Here is a 13,379-nt window from a genome sequence, read left to right as displayed (position 1 = left end):
AAAGGGTTTTTCCATACCCAAACTGATGTTTGATAGAAATAGTGAATTCAACCCTGTGTAAATCAGTCAGTTCTTAACGTATAGACTTAAAACTCAGGATTCTGTAAAAGCATACTTTTACTTTTAGCTTCCTCTGCCAACCGGAAGTGCCATAAATGTTGTCATAGGGGCTGTTTCAAAGGGTTAAAAAAGTCAAAAAAGTCAAAAGCGATTAGGCAACTCTCATGAACTGTAAAGCAGTCATTTCTCCCATAAAATTTCCAAGAAAAACTCACACACACACACACATACAGCTTGGACAGAGGGACACAGTGTGGTGCGTAGAGACAGACAGCGCCTGCAATAGTTACCTTTGTTCGAACTATTAAATAACCGTTAGACCTAGAGTTCTGAAACTTTAGGAACCTGTTCTAGATCTCAGAAGGTTCTCGGACCGAGAAACAGCCTCGTACATTTGCAATGACTTCAATTCATTTTGACCATTACGAAAATGACGACATTTAGAAAAGTCCCAGAGTCGCAAGACTAGGTGCATTGAAAATGGCTCGGCCCATAGAGAAGGACCCCAATGTTTCTGTCCGATAGCTCATTCAAGGACCCCGTAGCAAGGCATGGAAAAAAGTGGATTTTCAGCACCAATTAAGGTCTTGCTCGGGTACCGAATGACCTATCGAGCCGAAACTTGGGATTCGGGGTCCCCTCAGCTAATGTCAGGTCCAGTTCGGACCTGCAGCTAGAACGTAACTATGTGTTTTACGTTTTTGTTATGGTTTGAACAGAAGTCGATGTGAATTTTGGGCCTGCTCTGGAATATGTGATAGTTGGCTTCTAAACGAGTTAGAAAAAGTGGGTGTGGTGTCAGTTTGTATCAGTTTGGTGTCAGAATGACATCTAATTGACTAATGGACGGTGACTTGCTGGCTGACTTTTGTCCATTTGCAATATGTTTAAACAGTGAGGTACCATCACCAAAATGACATTCTGAAATCAACTCCAACGATCGATGGAGAGGAACCAGAAACACTGCCTGGCCATCCTGAGTTCATCGGGCCAGTCAATTTCGCATTCCTGCAGGATTTTTGAGCATGACAAATTTGTGATGGTAAATGCCCATTGAAACATATTGCAAATGCACAGTGCAATGGAAATAATGAATTGCTTGTTTCCTGTAGAAAACAGAAGGTACAGAAAGTCCAGTTCCTTACCTGCCCACTCAGCACTGACGGTCCACTGCTCCCTTCATCCAGAGAGGCACTGCGAGGGAGACAGGAAAACACACCGACTCACTCTGTCACACATACAAACTTATATTCATGTAAGCCTTATTTACAGTTTACTGGAGAAATTGGCTCATCATTAGAAGGCAGCCAACAATAAAAAACACCAGACAGACACACTGGAGTTTTTTACTTTAAACACCTTACTCATCATCCTCATACAGTATGATTTGTGCCTACTCATACTCTTTTCATAGTAATTACTCATCGTAATAACTACACTATGACAACATCCTATAACATCAGTCATGGGGCCAGTTTCAACAGAGCATGGATGGACCATGCTTTTTAGTCCATAACTAAACTTGGTTAGTTTTATGCAACCGAACCATGGTCTCGTTGATACGGCATACAGTAGTCACCTGTCAGAGCAGAGTGAGGGGCAGAAGTCATGTGGACATCTATAAGTACCTAGGTGTCTGGCTAGACTGTAAACTCTCCATCCAGACTCATATCAAACATCTCCAATCGAAAATCAAATCTAGAGTCGGCTTTCTATTCCGCAACAAAGCCTCCTTCACTCACGCCGCCAAACTTACCCTAGTAAAACTGACTATCCTACCGATCCTCGACTTCGGCGATGTCATCTACAAAATTGCTTCCAACACTCTACTCAGCAGTTTATCACAGTGCCATCCGTTTTGTCACTAAAGCACCTTATACCACCCACCACTGCGACCTGTATGCTCTAGTCGGCTGGCCCTCGCTACATATTCGTCGCTAGACCCACTGGCTCCAGGTCATCTACAAGTCCATGCTAAGTAAAGCTCCGCCTTATCTCAGTTCACTGGTCACGATGGCAACACCCACCCGTAGCACGCGCTCCAGCAGGTGTATCTCACTGATCATCCCTAAAGCCAACACCTCATTTGGCCGCCTTTCGTTCCAGTTCTCTGCTGCCTGTGACTGAAACGAATTGCAAAAATCGCTGAAGTTGGAGACTTTTATCTCCTTCACCAACTTCAAACATCTGCTATCTGAGCAGCTAACCGATCGCTGCAGCTGTACATTGTCTATCGGTAAATAGCCCACCCATTTTTACCTACCTCATCCCCATACTGTTTTTATTTATTTACTTTTCTGCTCTTTTGCACACTCTACCTGTACATGACCATCTGATAATTTATCACTCCAGTGTTAATCTGCAACATTTTAATTATTCGCCTACCTCCTCATGCCTTTTGCACACAATGTACAGTGCCTTGCGAAAGTATTCGGCCCCCTTGAACTTTGCGACCTTTTGCCACATTTCAGGCTTCAAACATAAAGATATAAAACTGTATTTTTTTGTGAAGAATCAACAACAAGTGGGACACAATCATGAAATGGAACGACATTTATTGGATATTTCAAACTTTTTTAACAAATCAAAAACTGAAAAATTGGGCGTGCAAAATTATTCAGCCCCTTTACTTTCAGTGCAGCAAACTCTCTCCAGAAGTTCAGTGAGGATCTCTGAATGATCCAATGTTGACCTAAATGACTAATGATGATAAATACAGTCCACCTGCGTGTAATCAAGTCTCCGTATAAATGCACCTGCACTGTGATAGTCTCAGAGGTCCGTTAAAAGCGCAGAGAGCATCATGAAGAACAAGGAACACACCAGGCAGGTCCGAGATACTGTTGTGAAGAAGTTTAAAGCCGGATTTGGATACAAAAAGATTTCCCAATCTTTAAACATCCCAAGGAGCACTGTGCAAGTGATAATATTGAAATGGAAGGAGTATCAGACCACTGCAAATCTACCAAAACCTGGCCGTCCCTCTAAACTTTCAGCTCATACAAGGAGAAGACTGATCAGAGATGCAGCCAAGAGGCCCATGATCACTCTGGATGAACTGCAGAGATCTACAGCTGAGGTGGGAGACTCTGTCCATAGGACAACAATCAGTCGTATATTAAACACATCTGGCCTTTATGGAAGAGTGGCAAGAAGAAAGCCATTTCTTAAAGATATCCATAAAAAGTGTCGTTTAAAGTTTGCCACAAGCCACCTGGGAGACACACCAAACATGTGGAAGAAGGTGCTCTGGTCAGATGAAACCAAAATTGAACTTTTTGGCAACAATGCAAAACGTTATGTTTGGCGTAAAAGCAACACAGCTGAACACACCATCCCCACTGTCAAACATGGTGGTGGCAGCATCATGGTTTGGGCCTGCTTTTCTTCAGCAAGGACAGGGAAGATGGTTAAAATTGATGGGAAGATGGATGGAGCCAAATACAGGACCATTCTGGAAGAAAACCTGATGGAGTCTGCAAAAGACCTGAGACTGGGACGGAGATTTGTCTTCCAACAAGACAATGATCCAAAACATAAAGCAAAATCTACAATGGAATGGTTCAAAAATAAACATATCCAGGTGTTAGAATGGCCAAGTCAAAGTCCAGACCTGAATCCAATCGAGAATCTGTGGAAAGAACTGAAAACTGCTGTTCACAAATGCTCTCCATCCAACCTCACTGAGCTCGAGCTGTTTTGCAAGGAGGAATGGGAAAAAATGTCAGTCTCTCGATGTGCAAAACTGATAGAGACATACCCCAAGCGACTTACAGCTGTAATCGCAGCAAAAGGTGGCGCTACAAAGTATTAACTTAAGGGGGCTGAATAATTTTGCACGCCCAATTCTTCAGTTTTTGATTTGTTAAAAAAGTTTGAAATATCCAATAAATGTCGTTCCACTTCATGATTGTGTCCCACTTGTTGTTGATTCTTCACAAAAAAATACAGTTTTATATCTTTATGTTTGAAGCCTGAAATGTGGCAAAAGGTCGCAAAGTTCAAGGGGGCCGAATACTTTCGCAAGGCACTGTATATAGACTCTTTTTTTTCTACTGTGTTATTGACTTGTTAATTGTTTACTCCATGTGTAACTCTGTGTTGTTGTCTGTTCACACTGCTATGCTTTATCTTGGCCAGGTTGCAGTTGCAAATGAGAACTTGTTCTCAACTAGCCTACCTGGTTATTAAATAAAGGTGAAATAAAAAAATAAAGAAAATAAAAATGTGTTTAGGCAGAGCTGTGCTGTACGTACGTACCTGCGGATGGCCTGGCAGGGGGACCTCTGTTTGCTACTGGAGCTGCCAGAGTGACTGAGGAACCTGGACAGGTAAACAGAGGATGCAATAAGGCCAGAGAAGGTGTGGTATATGGTCAATATACCACGGCTAAGGGCTGTTCTTAAGCACGATGCAAAGTGGTGCCTGGACACAGCCCTTAGCTGTGGTATATTGGCCATATACCACAACCCCCGAGGTGCCTTATTGCTATTATAAACTGGTTACCAAAGTAATTAGAGCCATAAGACTACTGAACACCTAATCAAATGGCTACCCAGACTATTTGCATCCCCCCCCCCCCTCTTTTACACCGCTGCTACTCTCTGTTGTTATCATCTATGCATAGATAACTCTACCTACATGTACATATTTCCTCAACTAACAGGTGCCCACGCACATTGACTCTGTACCGGTACCCTCCTGTATATAGTCTCACTATTGTTATTTTACTGCTGCTCTTTAATTACTTGTTACTTTTATTTATTATTCTTATCCGTATTTTTTTTTAACTGCATTGTTTGTTAGGGGCTCGTAAGTAAGCATTTCACTGTAAGGTCTACCTACATCTGTTGTATTCGGCGCATGTGACTAATAACATTTGATTTGATTTGAATAAATGTTGTCATACCCGTGGTATACGCAGTGGTGGAAAAATAACTCAATTGTCATAACTTAATGATACCTTAATGGAAAATTACTCAAGTAAAAGTGAGTCACCCAGTAAAATACTACTTGAGTAAAAGTCCAAGTATTTGGTTTAAAATATATTTTAGTCTCAAAAGTAAATCAAATTGCTAAAATGTACTTAAGTATCAAAAGTATAAACCATTTCAAATTCCTTATATTAGCAAACCAGATGGCACAATTTTCTTTCTTTTGTTTATTGACGGATAGCCAGGGACACATTCCAACAGTCAGACATCATTTACAAACATAGTATTTGTGTTTAGTGCGTCTGCCAGATCAGAGGCAGTAGGGATCCCCAGGGATGTTCTCTTGATGAGTGTGTGAATTTGACAATTTTCCTGTCAAAATGTAACAGGTACTTTTGGGTGTCAGGGAAAATGTATGGAGTAAAAAGTACATCATTTTCATGAGAAATGAAGTGAAATAAAAATTTGGCAAAAATAGAAATAGTTAAGTAAAGTACAGATACCCCCAAAAAACAACTTAAGAGGTAATTTAAAGTATTTTACTTAAGTACTTTACACCACTGGGTATACAGTCTGATATACCAACTGTGGTATATCAGACTGTATACCCAGTGGTGTAAAGTTTAAGGGCTTAAGGACTCGAACCACCCAGTTCATAAGTAAAGATTAGTATAATTTCTCTGTTTTTTTTGCAGGCACAATGTGTTCAGACGGTCATGGTATGGTATGGGTTCAGGTGGATTTAAGACCTGGAGACCAACAAATAATATATCTAATGCAGTGTTTCTTCATTTTGGTCCTGTTTTTGCCTTATTACTACACACCTGGTTCAAGTAAATCAAAACTTGACTTCATGACTGAGGTGATCCTTTGATTCAGCTGTGTAGTGCTAGGGCAAAAACTAAAATGTGTGTCCTGCAGGACCGTAATTAATAAGCACTGCTCTAATGGTGTGCATACATGTCATCTCACAATAAGACAAAAATGTGTTGTTTCAGGCACAGAAACATTTCAAAACAATTTAACACGCACCACCTGAGTCTTGCATACTGTACATATATCCCCCTCCTTTAGCTTTCAAAATCTCACTCTGTCACACATACAGTACCAGTCAAAAGTTTGGACACACCTACTCATTCAAGGGTTTTTCTTTATTTGTACTATTTTCTACATTGTAGAATAGTAGTGAAGATATCAAAACTATGAAATAACACATATGGAATCATGTAGTAACCAAAAAAGTGTTAAACAAATCAAAATATATTTTATATTTTAGATTCTTCAAATTAGCCACCCTTTGATTTGATGACAGCTTTGCACACTCTTGGCATTCTCTCAACCATCTTCATGAGGTAGTCACCTGGAATGAATTTCAATTAACAGATGTGTCTTGTTAAAAGTTATTTTGTGGAATTTCCTTCTTCCAGTGTTGTGACAAGGTAGGGGTGGTATATAGAAGATAGCCCTATTTGGTAAAAGACCAAGTCCATTTATGGCAAAAACAGCTCAAATAAGCAAAGAGAAATGATAGTCCATCATGAGAGTCTATCATTACTTTAAGACATGAAAGTCAGTCAATGCGGAACATTTCAAGAACTTTGAAAGTTTCTTCATGAGCAGTCACAAAAACCATGAAGCGCTCTGATGAAACTGGCTCTCATGAGGACCACCACAGGAAAGACCCAGAGTTACCTCTGCTGCAGAATATACGTTCATTAGAGTTACCAGCCTCAGAAAATGCAGCCCAAATAAATGCTTCACAGAGTTCAAGTAACAAACACATCAACATCAACTGTTCAGAGGAGACTGCGTGAATCAGGCCTTCATGGTTGAATTGCTGCAAAGAAACCACTACTGAAGGACACCAATAAGAAGAGACTTGCTTGGGTCAAGAAACACAAGCAATGGACATTAGACCAGTGGAAATCTGTCCTTTGGTCTGATGAGTCCAAATCCAACCGCTGTGTCTTTGAGAGATGCGAGTAGGTCAACTGATGATCTCTGCATGTGTGGTTCCCAACATTAAGAATGGAGGACGAGGTGTGATGGTGTGGGGGTGCTTTGCTGATCCCATCTGTTCTGTTTTGCGCTTAGTTGGACTATTATTTGTTTTTCAATAGAACAATGACCCAACACACCTCCAGGCTGTGTAAGGGCTATTTGACAAAGAAGGAGAGTGATGGAGTGCTGCATCAGATGACCTGTCCTCCACAATCACCTGAACTCAACCCAATTGAAATGGTTTGGTATGAGTTGGACTGCAGAGTGAAGGAAAAGCAGCCAACAAGTGCTCAGGATATGTAGGAACTTCTTCAGGGAAAAAGCATTCCAGATGAAGCTGGTTAAGAGAATGCCAAAAGTGTGCAAAGCTGTCATCAAGGAAAAAGGTAGCTGGGAATACTTTGAAGAATGTCAAATATAAAATATATTTTGATTTGTTTAACACCTTTTTGGTTACTACATGATTCCATGTGTTATTTTATTGTTTTGATGTCTTCACTATTATTCTACAATGTATAAAATAGTAAAAAATAAATAAAGAAAAACCCTTGAATGAGTAGGTGTGTCCAAACTTTTGACTGGTACTGTATCTCTCTCTCTACCTGTGTGCTCGGCCGGCAACCCTCCTTCGATGAATTAGACTCTCTGCTCTACAAATTAAGGACCGTCGTCTAGTAGCCACACATCACGTGTGCATCAATCAGGTCCAAGGAAGTGGCGAGGTTGGGGAGCAGGAGATGGATGAAGCAGGGAGGGAAGAAGAGAGAATGGGGGAACAAATGACGGGGAGGGTTGTTAAATGCAGAGCGAGAAGAGAGATAGTTAGAGCGTGGTGATGGAGTAACTTCAGGAGAGAAAGGAGCAGTAACATGTCTGGAAATCACCTAAGGTCTGCCTATACAACGGACAAAATGCAGAGAATATAGAATAACCCAATACAAAATAAATGATAACATGTACTTTTCACATATCACCTGCTGTCTACAACAGCTATGGCTGGCTCTCACTGACTACTGATTGTAAGTAAGCTACACTGAACAAAAATATCAAATGCAACATTAAACAATTTCAAAGATTTTACCAAGTTACAGTTAATTTAAGGAAATCAGTCCACTGCAATAAATTCATTAGGCCATAATCTATGGATTTCACATGACTGGGAATACAGATATGCATTCGATGGTCACAGATATCTTTAAAAAAGTAGGGCCGTGGATCAGAAACAGTTAGTATCTGGTGTGACCACCATTTGCCTCATGCAGCACATCTCCTTCACATAGAGTTGATCAGGCTGTTGATTGTGGCCTGTAGAATGTTGTCCCACTCCTCTTCAATGGCTGTGAGAAGTTGCTGGATATTGACGGGAACTGGAACACAATGTCGTAAACAATCAAGAGCACCCCAAACATGCTCAATGGGTGACATGTCTAGTGAGTATGCGAGCCATGGAAGAACTGGGACATTTTCAACTTCCAGGAATTGTGTACAGATCCTTACGATATGGGGCTGTGCATTATCATGCTGAAGCATGAGTTGATGGCGGCAGATGAATGGCACGACTATGGGCCTCAGGATCTCGTCACGGTATCTCTATGTATTCAAATTTCCATCGATAAAATGCAATTGCGTTCGTTGTCTGTAGCTTATGCCTGACCATACCATAACCCCACCACCGCCATGGGGCACTCTGTTCACAACACTGACATCAGCAAACCGCTCGCCCACACGACGCCATCTGACCGGTACAGTTGAAACCAGGATTCAGCAGTCAAGAGCACACATCTCCAGCATGCCAGTGACCATTGAAGGTGAGCATTTACCCACTGAAGCCGCACTGCAGTCTGGTCAAGACCATACATGTATACATGTGGTCTGCGGTTTAGACGCCGGTTGGATGGACTGCCAAATGCCTTAAAATTACGTTGGAGGCGGCTTATGGTAGAAAAATGTACATTCAGTTCTCTGGCAACAGCTCCGGTGGACATTCCTGCAGTCAGCATGCCAATTGCATGCTCCCTCATGGGACCAACACTTTACATGTTGCATTTATATTTTTGTTCAGTATACAATGCATTTGGAAAGTATTCAGACCCCTGGACTTTTTACAAATTTTGTTACGTTACAGCCTTATTCTAAAATGAATTAAATAATTTTCCCCCTCATCAATCTACACACAATACCCAAATATGACAAAGCAAAAACAGTTTTTTTTTTTACATTTTGAAGATTTATTACAAATTAAAAACTGAAATATGACATTTATATAAGTATTCAGACCAATTTCTCAGTACTTTGTTGAAGCACCTTTAGCAGCGATTACAGCCTCGAGTCTTCTTGGGTATGACGCTACAAGCTTGGCACGCCTGTATTGCAAACTGGTGAGGGTCCAAAAAGGTGACACTTTTTTGCACGTTAACATGCAAAAAATCCCTGCTAGGGGGAAATGCAGGTTAACTAATTAAACAAAGATCTACATGATCACATAATCAGTCTCTGTGTGTAAAATAAAGTGTTTAAGCTAACTCGCAGCTAAAAAATGAAAATAAAGCAATCCAATGTTATTTGTTGCCTAGACTTTATTGCAAATGACACTCAAGTCTTGAGAAAAAAACAATACACTACTATTGCAGTTAGCCATGACAGCATTTATAATAGACCGCTTGTGACCACACACATCCAAATATTGCACTTGGGAAAAAAACATCTTAAAGTAGAAATAGAATGAAACAAACAGGCATTCTATTTTTGCTCTATTATAGTGGCCACTATAGTAGACATAGATCAAGCGCACAAGGCTACATGTGTGCAAAAATAACGTTCACCAGATAAAACAATTAATATTCCGCCTCACTCACACACAAGTGTTACTGTCAAATTCAACACAACAAAAGCAGTATCTTTGGGCTACACATTATTACATTGTACACTTTCTGCCTGTGGACATCGGTTCTACAACGTGCCAGTAGAGCATGATACCCTTTGTTGGCATAATTGATCACTTTCAGGCAGAGAGTACACCTGGCATACCCCTGTATTGAAAAAGTTAGAAAGAGGGAAAGTGTGTGGTGTTCCTTTCACCTCTACAGTGAAATCCAGCTTAAACCAGGCCCAGCTCCACTTCATCCCTGTATCCACTTGCTTAATACTGTAATGACCTGACTAGATCATAAAGGAACAATTGTCCAGACAGAGGCTTGAGTTTACGAATTGACTGTTTATTAACCCAACTTCACACAGGCTACTGTTTGGCTGTAGCCCACGCCAAATAAACGAAGGATACTCCACAAACCAACCGTGAGCTTCTCTTGTGAAGCCCAGCCGTAAGAGAAAGAATAATGGCTAAACCTAGTCTTAACTTCCAATGCTCCATCCCCCTGCCCAACCCCCCTCCATGCCAACCACCAGGATGCCCGGCATCAGAACATTCCAGGCATTCCCATGATTGGCAGATAGCAGGTTGATTGGCATGTCGGACACCGTGAACACTGGGTACTGGTAAGTACAACACAACCAACTAATTGCCTAAACCATAACACACTGTGCGGGTTGCTACAATACTTAATTAATAACCTCTTTGGGCTGAGATCCCGCTAACGGGATCGATATGACAACAGCCAGTGAAAGTGCAGGGCGCCAAATACAAAACAATAGAAATTCCATAATTAAAATTCCTCAAACATACAAGAATTTTACACCATTTTAAAGATACCATTCTTGTTAATCCCATCACAGTGTCCAATTTCAAAAAGGCTTTACGACGAAAGCAAACCAAACGATTATGTTAGGTCAGAGCCAAGTCACAGAAAAAACAGCCAAAGAGAGGAGTCACAAAAAGCAGAACTAGAAATAAATTAATCACTAACCTTTGATGATCTTCATCAGATGACACTCATAGGACTTCATGTTACACAATACATGTATGTTTTGTTCGATAAAGTTCATATTTATATAAAAAAATCTCATAATAAATATTGATAAAAGATACATCTATTATGCACGGAATTATAAATACACTTCTCCTTAATGCAACCGCTGTGTCAGATGCCAAAAAAGCTTTACCAAAAAAGCACACCGTGCAATTATCTGAGTACGGCGCTCAGAGACCAAAACAACCCAAACAGATATCCGCCATGTTGTGTAGTCAACAGAAGTCAGAAATGGCATTATAAATATTCACTTACCTTTGATGATCTTCATCAGAATGCACTCCCAGGAATCCCAGTTCCACAATAAATGTTTGTTTTGTTCGATAATGTCCATCATTTATGTCCAAATACCTCCTTTTTGTTTGCGCGTTTAGCCCAGTAATCCAAATTCATGACGCGTGATCACTAGAAGCAGAAGAAAAGTCAAAAAGTACTGTTACAGTCCGTAGAAACATGTCAAGCGATGTATAGAATCAATCTGTAGGATGTTTTTAACATAAATCTTCAATAATGTTCCAACCGGATAATTCCTTTGTCTTCAGAAATGCAATGGAACTCAAGCTAACTCTCACGTGAATGAGCATGGCCGGCTTGTGGCTCTCTGGCAGACCTCTGACTCATTCCCCTCTCATTTGCCCCCACTTCACAGTAGATGCATCAAACAAGGATTTAAAGACTGTTGACATCTAGTGGAAGCCTTAGGAAGTACAATTTGACCCCATAGACACTGTGCATTCGATAGGGAATGAGTTGAAAAACTACAAACCTCAGATTTCCCACTTCCTGGTTGGATTTTTCCTCGGGTTTTGGCCTGCCATATGAGTTCTGTTATACTCACAGACATCATTCAAACAGTTTTAGAAACTTCAGAGTGTTTTCTATCCAAATCTACTAATAATATGCATATATTAGCAACTGGGCCTGAGTAGCAGACAGTTTACTCCGGGCACCTTATTCATCCAAGCTACTCAATACTGCCCCCAGCCATAACAAGTTTTTAACAAGCAACGCCTCATTTTCACCTAATTCTCTCATTCTGAAAATTAACCACAGACTTTAGAGGGAAAACATCAGTTCACAGATAGCAGTTATTTCTTTAGCTAGTTAACATTTCACACAGATTGCAAGGGTCCAGTAAACAACTAACGTAATGCGTTATAACTTGAGGAACGGCAAGGAGTCGTACATCAGTTAATACTGTAGCGAATTGGTTAGGTTAATGTTACTAACGCTAGCGCATCGGATGTTGTAGCTGTCTGACTTTATTAGCCAGCTAACTTTCACACCATGAACTCAATTATTTGATCAGTTATGTTGGCTAACGTTGCTCAATATTTCTCTGGCTAGCTAACGGAGAATTCAATCTAGGTAGCAAGATACTTAACAATGCTAACAATACTTGTTCCACCACACTTTCCACCTCACCTCAAACTTTCCAAATGCCAGTTGTTTTTAGGTTACAGCTCATTAAGTACGCTTCATCACCTTCTCGTCCCCGTCTCTGTGGTCAGGCTTCTCACCTACCTCTTCATTATCTTTCAGGGGACGCGCTGCTGTAACTGGCAAACTGCCATTCCACTCTCCTGCTGTCTTCCCAGAGTACGCACTGATGCTGTAACTAGCAATATGGTTGTCTCTTCTCTCTCTTCTCTCTTCAGTCGCGTGCTGCATTCTGTTGTTATGTGGACGATTGGCTGAGCCTTGGATATAGCCAGCATTGCTCCAAATGCATATCACTCCCAAACTTTTCTCAACGTATCTACACAAATCACATAGGTCACCTATTTTGGATTCAAAACAGCGAATTTTGCAGAAAGGTGACTAGTTTGCATCCCTGGTATTTGGGGAGTTCATCCCATTCTTCTCTGCAAATCTTCTCAAGCTCTATCAGGTTGGATGGGGAGCGTCACTGCACAGATATTTTCAGGTCTCTCCATAGATGTTAAATCGGGTTTGAGTCCAGGCTCTGGCTGGGCCACTCAAGGACATTCAGAGACATGTCCCGAAGCAACTCCGGCGTTGTCTTGGCTGTGAGCTTAGGTTCGTTGTCCCGTTGGAAGGTAAAGCTTTGCCGCAGTTTGAGGTCCTGAGCGCTCTAGAGCAGGTTTTCATCAAGGATTTCTCTATACTTTGCTCCGTTCATCTTTCCCTCGATCCTGACTAGTCTCCCAGTCCCTGCCACTGAAAAACATCCGCACTGCAGGGATGGTGTCACGTTTCCTCCAGACGTGATGCTTGGCATTCAGGCCAAAGGGTTCAATCTTGGTTTCTTCCGACCAGAGAATCTTGTTTCTCATGGTCTGAGAGTCCTTTAGGTACCTTCTGGAAAACTCTAAGCGGACTGTCATGTGCCTTTTACTGAGGAGTGGCTTCTGTCTGGCAACTCTACCATAAATGCCTGATCGGTAGAGTGATGCAGAGATGGTTGTCCTTCTGGAAGTTTCTCCCATCTCCACAG

General features: G+C 41.2%; 1 protein-coding gene across 6 annotated transcripts in view; it reads right to left on the bottom strand.

Moving 5' to 3' along the window:
- The window catches only part of LOC110509412 (leucine-rich repeat and calponin homology domain-containing protein 2), an 88,858-nt gene that overhangs the window by 23,593 nt on the left and 51,886 nt on the right, over positions 1 to 13,379 (bottom strand). For 4 of the 6 annotated variants that reach the window (XR_005040536.1, XM_036968345.1, XM_036968346.1 and 1 more), the window contains exons 12-14: positions 7,598 to 7,666; positions 4,321 to 4,383; positions 1,206 to 1,254 (exon numbers count right to left, since the gene is read on the bottom strand). Coding sequence is in view for 5 of the 6 variants with exons in the window: in XM_036968345.1 (XP_036824240.1) it covers positions 1,206 to 1,254; positions 4,321 to 4,383; positions 7,598 to 7,666 (181 nt within the window). In the remaining variant the exon portion in view is untranslated. The remainder of the gene's footprint in view (positions 1 to 1,205; positions 1,255 to 4,320; positions 4,384 to 7,597; positions 7,667 to 13,379) is intronic. The other 2 variants (XM_036968347.1, XM_036968349.1) reach the window with 1 other exon arrangement.

Source organism: Oncorhynchus mykiss, chromosome Y, assembly GCF_013265735.2.
Source record: "Oncorhynchus mykiss isolate Arlee chromosome Y, USDA_OmykA_1.1, whole genome shotgun sequence".
NCBI lineage: Eukaryota > Metazoa > Chordata > Actinopteri > Salmoniformes > Salmonidae > Oncorhynchus > Oncorhynchus mykiss.
This window is presented reverse-complemented; position numbering and strand designations above follow the sequence as displayed.